This window comes from Phocoena sinus, chromosome 2 (assembly GCF_008692025.1).
Source record: "Phocoena sinus isolate mPhoSin1 chromosome 2, mPhoSin1.pri, whole genome shotgun sequence".
NCBI classification, from domain to species: Eukaryota; Metazoa; Chordata; class Mammalia; order Artiodactyla; family Phocoenidae; genus Phocoena; species Phocoena sinus.
In genome coordinates, this window is record NC_045764.1 from 108,847,068 (window position 1) to 108,861,900 (window position 14,833).

General features: G+C 36.4%; 1 protein-coding gene and 1 pseudogene across 3 annotated transcripts in view; both read right to left on the reverse strand.

The window, feature by feature from the left end:
• Window positions 1-14,833, reverse strand: part of PRKD1 (protein kinase D1) — a 335,003-nt gene that overhangs the window by 46,660 nt on the left and 273,510 nt on the right. For all 3 annotated transcript variants that reach the window (XM_032623527.1, XM_032623529.1, XM_032623528.1), the window contains exons 5-9: window positions 10,746-10,956; window positions 10,526-10,603; window positions 8,519-8,723; window positions 4,243-4,366; window positions 2,630-2,707 (exon numbers count right to left, since the gene is read on the reverse strand). In XM_032623527.1, the coding sequence (XP_032479418.1) occupies window positions 2,630-2,707; window positions 4,243-4,366; window positions 8,519-8,723; window positions 10,526-10,603; window positions 10,746-10,956 (696 nt within the window). The remainder of the gene's footprint in view (window positions 1-2,629; window positions 2,708-4,242; window positions 4,367-8,518; window positions 8,724-10,525; window positions 10,604-10,745; window positions 10,957-14,833) is intronic.
• On the reverse strand, window positions 1,152-1,772 carry LOC116749292 (annotated as a pseudogene).

The following is a 14,833-nucleotide window of genomic DNA, read 5'->3' on the forward strand; positions in this document are numbered from 1 at the left end:
AGCCATCAAATGGTTTAGTAAGACACAGAATATTACTAAGAAAAATACAAAAATATCTTTAGTAGGGGAAAATTTATCATCTCCTTTCTACAGAAAAATTCAAGTGACTTTTTTACTATGTTCATGTGGTAAGAATAAATATGAATAAGAATAATAATTTTGAATCTGCATCAAAATCTAAGACTTAGAATGTAAATGATAATTTTTATAACGGTGAGGTAAAATCACGACCCTTTTGAAATGCATTTGGGTATGCGCAGCTGTTTTTAAATTTCAACTATTCTTTAAGGCACTGAAAATGAATCATACAATTTGATTTGATAGATGTTAATATAATAATATAGCCACATGAATAGTTTTAATGAGAAAAACCACAGAGAGTGGTTTTAAAAGTAGTTGCTTTTTGTTTGTTTTGTTTGTTTTGTTTTTAACTTACATCTGCTTAGTTTGTTATTAAGTATAAAAGCCCAGCTAATCAACTCATTAAATTGACAGTCAAGGCAGGACACTTGAACTACATTAACAGGATTTAAAAAGTGGTTGGTCTTTTAGTAGCTCTCTGGTAATCCCACATGCGCACACACACATACACAAATTTGTATAGTACTCTGGATATAGGATTTCCCCCCAAAATCTTATATAATGTGCTGTTCACAATCTGCAGTATTTTGAAAACTATATAAATTGGACATGACCAAATTAGAGATGTCTGATAAACTCTTACAAAGTATTTGGGAACTTCAGCTCTAGTCCTGAAAAGATCAATTTTAACCTATGAAAAAGGAAAATTCATATAAAATCACAAGGCTTAACAGACACCTTTGAAAAAAAAAATCAAATTGCAACTCAGTTTTCTACTTTTTCAAATATGACCAAGAGAAAAAGAAGTACAAGTAGTAATGTCTGCATTTTTTAAAAAAACTATTAACTGAGTGGACTTGGGGAAGAAAAAAAAAACTATACAGTATTATTGCACTCCACGAATGTGCAGAATCCCAAAATGTGCCAGCACTGAAAAACTGCCTTGCGTTGAGGTTTTCCAAGAGGTACAACGAGCCTGCCAAGAAAGCATCTGGTCTGTACTAACGGCTTGCTGTCTTCAGTACAGGCCTTCACAATGTCACTCATGCTGCTCTTGGAAAAATCCCTTAATGTAAAAGAGTATTCAGTGCTGATAGGTGGGGCTATGATCGATGGTGTGGGATTGAATCCATATGCACACTGAGCTTCATTTCATTGTCAAGAATTTGAACAAGCTGTTGCATGGATGGAAGGTGACCAGATTCCAGCTTAGACCACACAGGTACATCAGTCAAAGTGATCTCAAATGCACCTGTTAACATACACTGGTTCTCAATCATGTTGCTCAAGAAGACCATCATGCATGCAGAGACCTTATTTTCTTGGCCTCACTGCCAGATGCTAGGAGCTTGCATGCCAAACAAAGCAAAAGGATCCTTGCCAACTATTATTAAGCCTAATTAATAGGCTAGCTTGAAGACCGACAGGAAAGATGCTATGTGTCTATATATTGGTTGAGGGAGGTAATTCTCTCCTTCAATGAGGATGCCTGGGTACTGCTAGCTAACAATCCGCGTGTACTCCTAAAACACCCACCTATAACCTCAGGAAACACAAATCTCGAACTTGAGCAGCGGCCCCGTGGCGTACTGCATCTTTGATCTCTTGCCAGGCACACCTCCCAGGTTGGCCGAGGCATAGCTCTGGACCACCGCCGACGCCGCCACCAGGAGAAGTAGCAGAAGCCTCATCTTAAAACAAGCCAGCCATTTCGGCCACCCTCAGACTCTAAAAGTAGTTGCTTTTAAGACAATATAGATACTAAAAAAATTAATCACCACACTGTCTTCCAGGAGGTACACAGTGACTAAGAAATAATAACTTTTAAAACAAATTTTTAATTGAAAAGTTAATGAGGTCTCCTTTTTTTCTGTTAGATCTGTGTAAAGGGGCCATGGAGAATGACACCAACTATGCCTGAGGCTGCATTAATCTTGAAGGAGCAAGTATATACTGTCTTCAGTATGAATTTCTTTTGGAACCATGTTTTACTGGGTGATAACGTCATATGACACCTGTATTATTTCATGTAGAGAGACAGAATGAAAATAGCTGACAAATTTTTTTCTACAGGAAAGTGTTCCTTGTGAATATTGACAATACATGGAGAAATCATATAATGTTTCTTAACCCCCAGTGACGTACGGCAAGGCTACAGATGCAAAACAAAACAAAGAAAGTTGGATAGAACAGATTTCAGGAATTTACTTTTTGCTAATCTTCTGTGACCTTGAATTTTCTAGTTAAATCACACATCTCTGCTAAAATAGTCAGTTAAGCTTCTTCTCTCCCCCTCCCCCTCCTGCCCCACCATCACATGGGGCCAGAAGCATTCCACAGGGATATTTGAAATTCACAGATGACTAACATGGGGTCACAACCTGATTCCCCCCAAATGTGTAAACTACAGAGAAGAAAAAATATCCCTTGGAGCAAGCTCCAAAAGAGTCATGTCTGTTGGATGTATTTTGTATTTCTGATACTCTACGTTCCCACGAGAAAGAAAGAGGGGGTATGAAACTTCAGTCAAGGAAAGAGCCACCCTTACCTTGTAGTACCTGCTTCCTGTGTCATTTTGAAAGAGGGTAATACATTTGCTATCCAATCTCCAATAGTGCCGTTTCCGCTGAAACAGAAGTTGGATTTAGTATCTTTTAAAAACTTAAAAAATATCCAAGATAGATAAAAATCAAAACATTTTCCCACTGGGGACATAAGATTCGATGGTGGAAAGTGCATGGGCTTTGGACCAGGAAGACTGACACTCAATTTCAAGACTCTGGAAGGTGACTACTCAGCAAATGTGTGGTGAGTCTGTGTCTACATCCAAGAGTTATGAATAATAAAGGAGATGATGTATTAGCACCCAAGCAGTGCTTGGCACTTACTGAATGTATAGTAAATAGAAAACTCCATTTTAAAATTTATTTGATGGCTTGAAGAGCTAAAAGCGGATTTGTAGCTGTAATAAAATAAAAAGGCTTAACAGGAGATATAATATTTATATATTCTTATTATTTTAGAACATAAGGCATGCCATGCTGATCCAGCCAGGTATTCTGGCTTCCATTAGAGATGGAAGAGCTCTGACTGTTACAGCAGAACTAAAGAATGTTCTGTAGGATGGCAAGGTTGACTCCATGGCATCAACTTAACAACATCACGAGAGTGCATCAATAACTCGATTCTCTCTTAAGCTCACTGCAGATCTAAACTTCTATGATTTGGTGATCAGGTCCTTGTGTGTCTGTATGTGTGTATGTGTTTCTTCTTTTTAGGCCAAAATGCCCTAATACTATTCTTGGTCTCTTCCACAACCTATCTTAGACCAGTCAAATACACTACATATGCTTCAAATATTTTACCATGTCTAGGAAGGACTGGATAGTATTCAGTTGAGTCCTACAGTAAGTCATGTAAATCTCCCTCCAGAAGAGAAGGTTGAGATTATAGCTAGAGCGATTAGGTTATAGATGCCCATTTATCTAAAAAAATGATAGGAATCCTATAGCTAGGGGGTGATGAGGAAAACACTACCAATAGCTGCGACAGAAGCTTAGCGCTAAATGTCAATTAGCTTAACTGAAACAAACATCAAATTTTTTTCTCTCTTACACACATGCACAAACTCATTCATCAACTATTAGGAAAATAAGAAGTAATGAACTACTCAGACTATATGAAAAAATTAAAATGTGTTGTCTTTTATCTAATAAAATATAGGATTCCTGTATTTCTGAATAGGTCAGTTTTTAAGTGAACACCTAAGGATTTAAGAAGTATATAATAGTTATATCATTGTTTCTTCTCTCCCTAAAATGAAGTCTTTCAAAAAAAAAACCTGAATCACAGAGGAGTGCTCTGAAAGCAAGCCTGTAAAATGACAGGCAAGACATTCAAGTTGTTTGGAAATCATCTCAAGTAATGGAGGGAAATGAGTTTGTTTCCCTGAGATTGCTGTCTACACTTTTTTCTAACTCAGTTGTTAGTTCAACTACTTGGGACACTCAGTGACTGTAACGTGCTTCCCCAATCCGGTGCCCTGCCTGCACTGAGGTTTGCTCCTGGTAACCCAGACATCCCACAGTGTTGACAGGGCATCAGCAGCTCCTCTAATTAAAGCTTGCAAGACAAGAGAAAATTTCTTGCTGTGGATCTTACCAGTGTGTCCTTGCTGGTGTAGTGGACCATCCATCCTTCTTTCATCACCGTGCTGCTTTTCCTCTTCGTGTGTTTGACAGACTGCACTACTCTCATGAGTGGGATATTGTTGCTTGTTGATGGACTTGAAAAGTCAAAATATTTTAGGGAAGAAATGTTTTTAGATACAGATCTTCTTTTCCTGCATAAAACCTTATTTCAGCTATTTCAAAGTGAAAGTCAAAAAAAAATGTCATATCTCATTTTTAGTGAACGGTACTGCCAGAGTACCCTAGTTCAGAATCTGGATTACTCTGAAGAGTGATAGGCGCTTGATATGTACACCTTAACAATCCCGAGGGAGGATAATAAACTCCTCGGCTTTCAGGTTGAAGTGCATGGTGCTCAGTTTTGGGGTGAACATTGGGTAGATTACAGTTTTAGTGTACTGAGGCCACAGTATTCAGAATCACACATGAACGCTTATTTGCTTGCTACATATTACAGCCATAATATTAATCGTTTAGAGATAATATCAGTTACTGTGAATTTCAGTCTCTCTCTGGATAATTTCACAAAAATTAGAATCTGCTGTTGAAACTGTCTTTTAAACAACTATTGCTCATGGAATTATGCCCATCCTTCGTGTCTTTCTTTCTCTGTCTTTTCTGTCTCTGTGTCTTCCTCTCTCCTTCACTGCCCCCAACCACAGGCCCACCTGCCCATGCCAATCTTTTGATACTAAAGAAATGTACACCTTTGAAAGACAGTGGGGTCATAAGACTAATATTTTCCAGTATTTAAAAAATATTTCTCATGCTACTGAATGGAATAAAATCCAATTATTTTATTGCTCTCCTCTCATGAACAATTTCAGCCAGTCAATGAATATGGTATTTGTAAAATGGGCACAAAAGTTTGAATACACTTTATAACATAAATCAGGGTTTGGGAACTATTTTTATAAAGAGCCAGGTAATGCACATTTCAGGCTTTGCAGAATACTTAACTTTGTCATTGTGGTACAAAAGCAGATATAGCCATAGCTATGAACGGGCCTGGCTACGTTGCAATAAAACTTTATTACAAAACAGACAGCAGCCTGATTCGGGCCATAGTGTGCTGACCACTAATGTAAAAAATGGGGATCATCTACAAATCAAAAAGTACAGATAATTAGATGACAAATATGAAACTCCACACACTTCTGAAATAAAATCAAGAACAGTAAGGTCCAGACGTATGTGATATCTGTAATAGGGACCAGCTATAAAAATAGATGGTGTCCGCTGAGGTTGATCCCTGATCTCTGTATGTGCACACGAGTTTTTTTTTTTTTAACGTCTTTATTGAAGTATAATTGCTTTACAATGGTGTGTTAGTTTCTGCCCCATAACAAATTGAATCAGTTATACATATACATATGTTCCCATATCTCTTCCCTCTTGCATCTCCCTCCCTCCCACCCTCCCTATCCCACCCCTCTAGGTGGTCACAAAGCACCGAGCTGATCTCCCTGTGCTATGCGGCTGCTTCCCACTAGCTATCTATTTTACATTTGGTAGTGTATATATGTCCATGCCACTCTCTCACTTTGTCCTGGCTTACCCTTACACAATGAGCTTTGAATCAATATTAACTTAGTAGTAAATCTGTCATTTGCACATACGTGTAACCCTCACATGCAAAAGAAAATGGGTCCAAGAATGAGGCAATACCAGGAAAGGACGCAAACTACATTTCTCCAAGGGAATCCCGACCTCCTAATTCCAAATTTAGGAGCCTCCTCCATAGTACACAGCTCATTTATAAACGAATTATAGACATACCTCGGAGATACTGCAGGTTTGGTTCCAGATCACGGAGATAAAGCAAATATGGCAATAAAGCGAGTCACATGAATTTTTTGGTTTCCCAGTGTATATATAAATTATGTTTATACTATACTGTGGTCTACTAAGTGTGTAATAGCATTATGCTTAAAAACACCAATGTATCTACCTTAATTAAAAATTAGTTTATTGCTTTAAAAAATGCTAACCATCACCTCAGCCTTCAGGGGAGATATAATTTTTTTGCTGGTGGAGAGTCTTGCCTTGTTGTTGATGGCTGTGGACTGATGCGGATGGTGTTGGCTGAAGGCTGGTATGACTGTGGCAATATCTTAAAATAGGACAACAGTCTGCAGCATCGATTGACTCTTCCTTTCACGAATGATTTCCCTGTAGCACGCAATGCTGTTTTATAGCATTTTACACACAGAACTTCTTTCAAAATTGGAGTCAATCCTCTCGAACTCTGCTACTGCTTTATCAATTAAATGTATGTAATATCCTAAATCCTTTGTTGTCATTTCAACAAAATTCACAGAATCTTCACCAGGAGTAGATTCCGTCTCAGGAAACCACTTCCTCTGCTCAACCCTTAAAGTTTTATCATGACATTGCAGTCACATCTTCAGACTCCACTTCTAATTTTAGTTTTCATGCTATTTCCACCACATAAGCAGTTACTTTCTCCACTGCAGTCTTGAACCACTCAAAGTCATCCATGAGGTTTGGAAACAACTTCTTCCAAACTCCTGTTAATGTTGATATTTTGACCTCTTCCCATTAATCATGAATGTTCTTAATGGCATCTACAATGGTGAATCCTTTCCAGAAGGTTTTCAGTTGACTTTGCCCAGATCAGAAGAACAGCCATCTATCTATGGCAGTGATAACCTTACAAAATGTATCTCTTAAATAATAAGATGTGAAAGTTGAAATTACTCCTTGATCCATGGGCTGCAAAATGGATGTTGTGTTATCAGGCATGAAAACAACATGAATCTCATTGTACATCTCTGTCAGAGCTCTTGGGTGACCAGGTGCATTGTCAGTGAGCAGTAGCATTTTGAAAGGAATATTTTTTTCTAAGCAATCAGTCTCAACAGTGGACTTAAAATATTCAGTAAACTATGTTGTAAGCAGATATGCTGTCATCCAGGCTTTGCTGTTCCATCTACAGAGCATAAGTAGAGTGGATCTGGCATAATTCTTAAGGGCCCTAAGATTTTCAGAATGGTAAATGAGCATTGGTTTCAACTTAAAAGTTACCAGCTGCAGAGTCAGCCTGTCCTTTGAAGCTTTGAAGCCAGGCATCGTCTTCTCTCTAGCTGTGAAAGTCCTAGATGGCACTGTCTTCCAATATAAGGCTGTTTCATCTACATTGCAAACGTGATGTTTGGTGTAGCCATCCTCATTTATTATCTTAGCTAGATCTTTTGTTAACTTGCTGAAGCTTCTATTCTAAAAGTACAATGCTTCCCCCCCTTGTACTTTTATGCTATGGAGATGGCTTATTTCCTTAAACGCCGTGTAAATCAATCTCTACTAGCTTCAAACTTTTCTCCTGCAGCTTCCTCACCTTTCTCAGCTTTCACAGACTTGAAAAGAATTAGGATCTTGGTCTGGATTAGGCTTTGCTTTAAGGGAATGTTGTGGCTGGTTTGAGCTTCTATCAAGACCACTGAAACTTTTTCCTTCAGCAATAATGTTGTTTTGCTTTCTTATTAGTCACGTGTTTGCTGAAGTAGCACTTTTAATTCTATGAAGAACTTTTACTTTGCATGACAACTTGGCTGACTGTTTAGCTCAAGAGGCCTAGCTTTTGGCCCATCTCAGCTTTCGACATGCTTTCCTCACTAATCTTACTTATTGCCAGCTTTTTATTTAAAGTGAGAGACGTGTGACTCTTCCTTTCACTTGAACACTGAGAGGCCATTGTAGGGTTTATTAACTGGCCTAATTTCAATATTGCTGTATCTCAGGGAATAGAGAGGCCAGAGGAAGTGGAGAGAGACTGGAGAACGGCTGGTTGGTGGGGCAGTCAGAACACACACACCATTTATCGATTAAGTATACTGTATTATACTGGCATGGTTTGTGGTGTCCCAAAACAATTACAATAGTAACCTCAAAGACTGCTAAACACAGATTACCCTAACTAATATAATAATAAGGAAAAAGTTTGAAATTTTGTAAAAATTACCAAAATGTGACACAGAGACACAAAGTGAGCACACGCTGTGGAAAAAATGGCACTGATAGATGTGCACTGCCCTAGGTTGCCACAAACCTTCAATTTGTAAAAAAAAGGAATACCTTTGAAGTGCAATAAAACAATAAAATGAGGTATGCCTGTGAATGCACACTTTAAGTTTCTTCTATAACAGATAAAAATATCAAAGAGCTTTAAAAAGTACATACCACTTGGGGTTCCCCTGTTTGACCAAGGCTGGGGTTGCAGCCCTCACCTGATGGTTCTGTTGGAGTCCTCGTGGTCTGGGTCTGGATCCTGCATCTCCCCACTGTCGTTCTGGCACTCTGCCATGACCATCTCAGCATCTTGGACCATTGCCTCTTCCATGTCATCCATGAGCCCACTGTTTCTTTCACTGTCATTGTCATCGCTCCCTTCTTCCATGACTACATCAGACTCTGCCCCAGGGCTAAGCAAATCTAAAAAATTGTTTTGCCCCCATGAAGATAAGCCTGGAATCCTGGAGCCAGGACTTAAGAGAAAGTTAGGCAATCTTAAAGCAAATCAATTGGAAGCCCTAAAAATATAGTTATGTGAAGAATTTTTCTTTTCTTTTACTTTCCTTTTAAATTTTAGTTCATAGTCACCTGAATGAATGAGAGGATGAATATATAATTTTACGAGCAGATGCTCGTTTTTTGTGCCCCTGAGCCTAAAAGCATGAAAAGTCATGGGAAGCCTTGGAAGGAAGCCAAGGGTGAGATAGAAACAAAGTGCTAGGAAGCAAAGTGATACCAGGCACCAGTGAAGAGGATACGAATCTTATTTCAGTAGTACAGCCCTGGTGGGAAAAAGAAATACATGGGAGGATGTGGGAAACTTTGACGTGCAAGAAAACTCAAGGTCACTGATTCTTGATATTCCAGTAACTTTTAAAATCATGGATTCTAATATATGGTCACATAAGCCTAAGATATTTGATATTCGAAGTAATACTGAATCCTGTCATTATATAGATGATGGTAATGTAGTAAATTATAATTACTTACTAAGGCAAAGTACTTACTTTAAAGTTAGAAAACAGATTGATCAGAGACCCTAGCCTGCCAAGCTTGGAAAATGCACATTTTTCCAGATTTTTCTGACTGTATGGAAAAATGCAATTTCAAATTAATCAACATAACATAAACTACACTGTTTCCCTTTGGTTCTAGTTATCAAGTACACATTGACATTTCCTGGGCCTGAACAAAATCAATACCATATGCCACAGAAAGTGGGAAGATTGCCAAGCTTTTGAGTTTGGCAGCTAATTCATGCATCTTGAAGCCAGAAACTACTATGGGAATGTTTTCCTAGAGAGTTTTCTCTTCTTCTTCTAGAGAAGAAAGTTGGAGAACATACATAATCACTTGTTCTTCAGGATTTTAGCAACAGAAATACTCAACCTGTTTATCCAGTCTTTTATCACCAGTTTTATTCCCAGAGGAAACAGCAAACTGATAACAGACTGAAAATATAACACAGTCTACTATCTATGGAAAAAGTCAGCTTGGGACACTAAGTCAAATATTTTGGTCAGAATCCATCAGCAATTCTACCAGGGAAGAAAATGAGAGCTGTTCCTTTAGGACATAGCGTTTTTCTTAGAATTCCTTCAATCTTAATTTATACAATTAAAGTTTTCCCAAAGGAATATTCCCCAATATAGAAAAGGATATGTAGTTTTTAATTGTCTAAATTAAAGTTCCTTTTATTACTATTAAAGATGTGGGTTAACAAGCACATACATAATGAGAATAGTAAGCAGGTGGAGGAAGAAAGTTGTAACTATTTCCTGGTAGGTCAATTTCTGTGGTCCTTCCCTTCCTTGACAGACAGGGAAGAAAAGTTAACTTCTGTCTCAATTCTGGGAATGAAAAGCATGGAGGATGAGACTGATAGCTATAACTGGGAGGCATTCCAACAATTTCTATGCTTCTGAATGAACTAGAATAGGTGTAGAAAAATAAGAGAGCTGGGGAAGAAATCCTGGATATCCAAGTTTTCAGTACTAGCTAGTTCACCATGTAAAAATCAAGAAAATCTCTGGTCTTTATCACAACGCAATGATGGGTGCTTTTTTACAGTAAAGTAGGACAGAGGCCGTAATTTACTTTGGTTTGGGTCACGAGTATCTGAATGGAAGAAATTAAAAGTAAAAAAATCCCGCTAAGTCCTAACTGACACATGCCTTAGGAGGGAAAAGAAGCATAGATGTGACAGCTGACCTTTTACCTACCTCCGTTAATGGTCACTTCGCCAAGGCAGTTGTTGGGTACTTTTGGTGCACAACGTTTATGACAGTTGAATCTGCAATCTAATCACAATCATTTTAAAAGAAAACAAATCAAAACCAAGCATGCATCAGAAAGAGAAGGTGTGGGAAAAATAGTCATTTCAAATAGGTGAGGCTCAAACTTCGGCGGCTGACAAATACTTGGTGGCAAGATCGTCCTTACCTTTGCACTGCAGGCCCTGCCTGAAGAGCCCCTTGAGAAGCTTCTTGCAGTACTGGCACACAGTGGGCCGGGTGTAGGAGTGGATGACGAAAGTGTGCGGCACTTTAACTTTGGACAGCAAGATCTTGTCGAGCTGGATGGGTCGTCCAATGTATGACTGGGAATTCGACCTCTTCTCTCGACCGATGAATGACTCTGATGGTGACTTTTGCTATATGTTTGAAAAACAATAAAGGACAATAAGATATATCTGATTTATACATTTTTATTTTCATTTTTATTTATTTTCCAACAAAAGGTCTCACATATTCATTATTGAGCCAAAGCACTAGTGCAGAAATACTGACACAAAGAGAAAAATCATTTTCCCAATAAAGCACATCCAGCTGTTCATATAGTAGTGATGTTCTCAGAGTGATATGGTAAGATGCAAGTGACCCTGACACAGCATAATATATTTGTGTATTTTTAAATTGCCTTTTATTTTACTACTGTATTTAGTAGTTTGATCCTTAAGAATGTGAGAGGAATAAACTAAAACTATGTTTCTGTTAATTAATGTCATTTATTTCCCCTTAATTTCTTTTTTGAGTTACTTTATTTTTAAAGTATGAAAAGAAGAGAATTGGAGATCAGACTATTTGAACCTTACTTCTAGGACTTTCAAATAATTTGCAGCTTTTCAATTTCATCAGTTTAATACAGAAATATAAAGTTGAAAGCAAACCAAAAAATCGTTCTTAATCCCACTCCATATATTACGTCATTGACATTTTCTAAAGTTTTACATATAGGAAATGCAAGCAGTTCAGGAAGATAAAAAATGAAAAGTAAATTCCCCCAATCTGTCCAATCTAGTACTTCATCTGAACAGGGCCTACAGCTTCTTTGGATTCCCTCCAAGAAAAAAATGAATATAATTTAAAATTACTCCTCAACCATAAAAGTAAAGGGTTAAAATTATACTATCATTTATATAATTGAAAAACATAGTGACTACTGGATTATATAAGACACACAAATATTAATGTTTCGGTTACAATTATATCTCTGTGCACTCTTGTTTCTCATTTTGTAATTAATCAGCCCAGTACATAGATTAAAAAACATAAATGAAGTGAAGTAAGTCATAAAGAGAAAAAAAACATCGTATATTAACGCATATATATGGAATCTGAAAAAGTTGGTATAGACGATCTTATTTACAAAGCAGAAACAGAGACACAGACACAGAGAACAAACATATGGATACCAAGGGGGAAAGGGGAGATGGGATGAATGGGGAGATTGGGATTGACATATATACACTATTGTATATAGTATCATATATACACTAATGATACTATGTATAAAATAGATAACTAATGAGAACCTACTGTATAGCTCAGGGAACTCTACTCAATGCTCTGTGATGACCTAAAGGAGAAGGAAGTCAAAAAAACGGGATATATGTATACGTATAGCTGAGTCATTTTGCTGTACAGTAGAAACTAACACAATATTGTAAAGCAACTATATTCCAATAAACGTTTTTAAAAAAATAAAATAAAATAAATTTAACTGTGTTTACAATGTTTTTGAACAATTTCATGGTATCTCTTGATATCATGGAAATGTACTTGGGAATCATCAGGAAAAATAATCATTGGAATAAAAGAACTGAATTACTTTTTAACAGTTATTATAATTATATATCTCATTTATTAAGCTCTTAACTTAGTATTAACTTTTAATAATCACTGTGTTAGGCACCTTACAAGACAGGCCTGGTTATCTATAGTTGAGGATCTAAGCTCATAAAGTTTAAGTATACTCTTTTGGGTCAAATGCTAGTAAACAGTGGAGCCAAAACATGAACCTACACTTGTCTGCTTCTAGAGCCCTTGTATTATCACATTACTCAGTTAATTTCTAATTTGAAATAATTACTGATGAGAAACAAATCATATTTACAGACAATTTCCATCTTTTTCAATGCCTATCTGCATCAAAAGGTAATACCATTTATTACCAAATGGGAAATTTTTGATTTGCAGATTCACCAGCTGCAATAAAAAGAAATTTGAGATGAGGTTCTACTTAGGGATATTATGTCTACAGTTACATTTATAATTTCAATTCCATAAAATAAAATTACAAAGCATAATTATTCTGGAAGGGCTCAACTCCTGCAGAGAGATCTAGGGCACTTTTAAAGATGAGCCAAAGGTTTGCCAAACCAGAATCATAAATATATTGAATAAATATCTTCAATGGAATTGAATTTTACTGGAAAATAATTAAATATGTAGGGTTAGGTCCCTGCTTTAACTATATCCAATGGGCCAGTTTTAAGCATACACTAAAATGAAAAGTGATGTTTTTCCGTAGTTGGAAAGTTTCAACACTCAGAATAAAAGCTGACGTGATGTCACACTTTCTTAGCAGACTTAAAATGTTCTCAGATTTGGAAAATCATATGAAAAGTTGACCAAATCACCTTTTAGTTACTTTCCTTAATTAAAGAGACCTAATTCTTGGCTGTGTTAACAAAGCCAGTTTGATGTAGGACTACTCAGTATACCATGGGGCAAATTCACTTAGAAGAGCAAGAAGCAATCCGATAAAACTGAATGTCTTCTTTTCATCCAACATGGTAACATTCACATAAACACTGCCATAAACTACAAGAACCAGAATTATTCTTGAGAAGTCATTTCGTTTATTACCTTCAAGGCAAGATTACATAAGGAATTTTAAAACGTTACACGAGTTTAGGGAAAAGAAATTGGCTGTTACTTTGTGGCCCAGAGTCCTTACTTGTAAAACAAACAGAAAATTGTAAACAAACAGAAAAATAAGATCCTATGAAACAAGGCCATTGACCTGTAATATAAATTTATATTTATAATATCTATCTATATATCAGTTTACATAAGTGTTCAAAAACCATCATTTCTGGAATCCTGCCAATTATTCCTTCCAATAATATGAAAGCAAACTAAATGCTTCTAAGGCTTTTCAGAATCAGTGATAGATTTTGATTAATAATTCATATTCAGTTACTATTTTAAGAAAGTTACTAGTTGTAATTTCAATTTTTATGTGAAGTTTTATTTGAAGGTATATACATCAGAAATCCACAATTACAGTATTTTTGTTTGATGCATCAAGCTACAGAGTAGGCAAAAATTCAGAAATTAGTAATTTTAAATGAAACAGGGGATGGTTTAAAAAATCTCATTGATCTAAATGCAGCTAGCTTGGACTTTAAGATAAGTTCAATATGAAAGTAGACTTAGCAAGTCAAAGGGTAATGTTGATTTAAATAACAGCTTTTATGGATGTTATGCATTATTATGCAAAGTAAAGAGATATGGTATCATTGTATTTCTTCATTAACTTCATTTTATTTTGTATTTATTTGTATATTTTTATACTTAATTATAATATGTATAGAACTTTACAGTTTTAAATAAAATCTTTCTTTAATTCTGGTAAAGAGAAAACTCTCTCTTACCCATTAACACTAGTTTTACTAGGTTAACTAAATGGTGTTTAAATTCATTTCCACTGTTACTTGCTGTTCCAGTTTGGCACTGTGTGTTTGGTGAACCTGGGCAATCTGCAGAATGAGTGTTTTTTTTTTTTTTTTTAAAGGGAACAGGGAGGAAAGTTGAAATGTTTTGGAAAGGGAACAGCAACATTTTGTTTCATTCTGCTTCATTTTTATGTGCAGGACAAAAACTGGCTCAAAACTCTGAAAAGCTATAAAATTCTCTTCTCTATAATTATGGTAGGCACTTGCAGGAGGATGTGCTTCTAAAAATTTACATTTTTACATTAGCCACTGGTCCTATGAACTGTTCTCTTCCTGAGTGGAGGAATTTGGATCACATTACAGGTGTGGAACTTTTGTGAGAACTGACATCACTGTACAATATGGTATTGGGATGGATTGATGTAAATGATCGGATTTGGCAAATTATAGATGACGAAAAGTATAAAGATCTCTTGTTCTCATTGTAAGAGGTATCACATCATAGATGAGAGAGAATATGAGAACAAAAAAATGATGAAAGCTGAATTTAAAGGCGGGATTAGATATT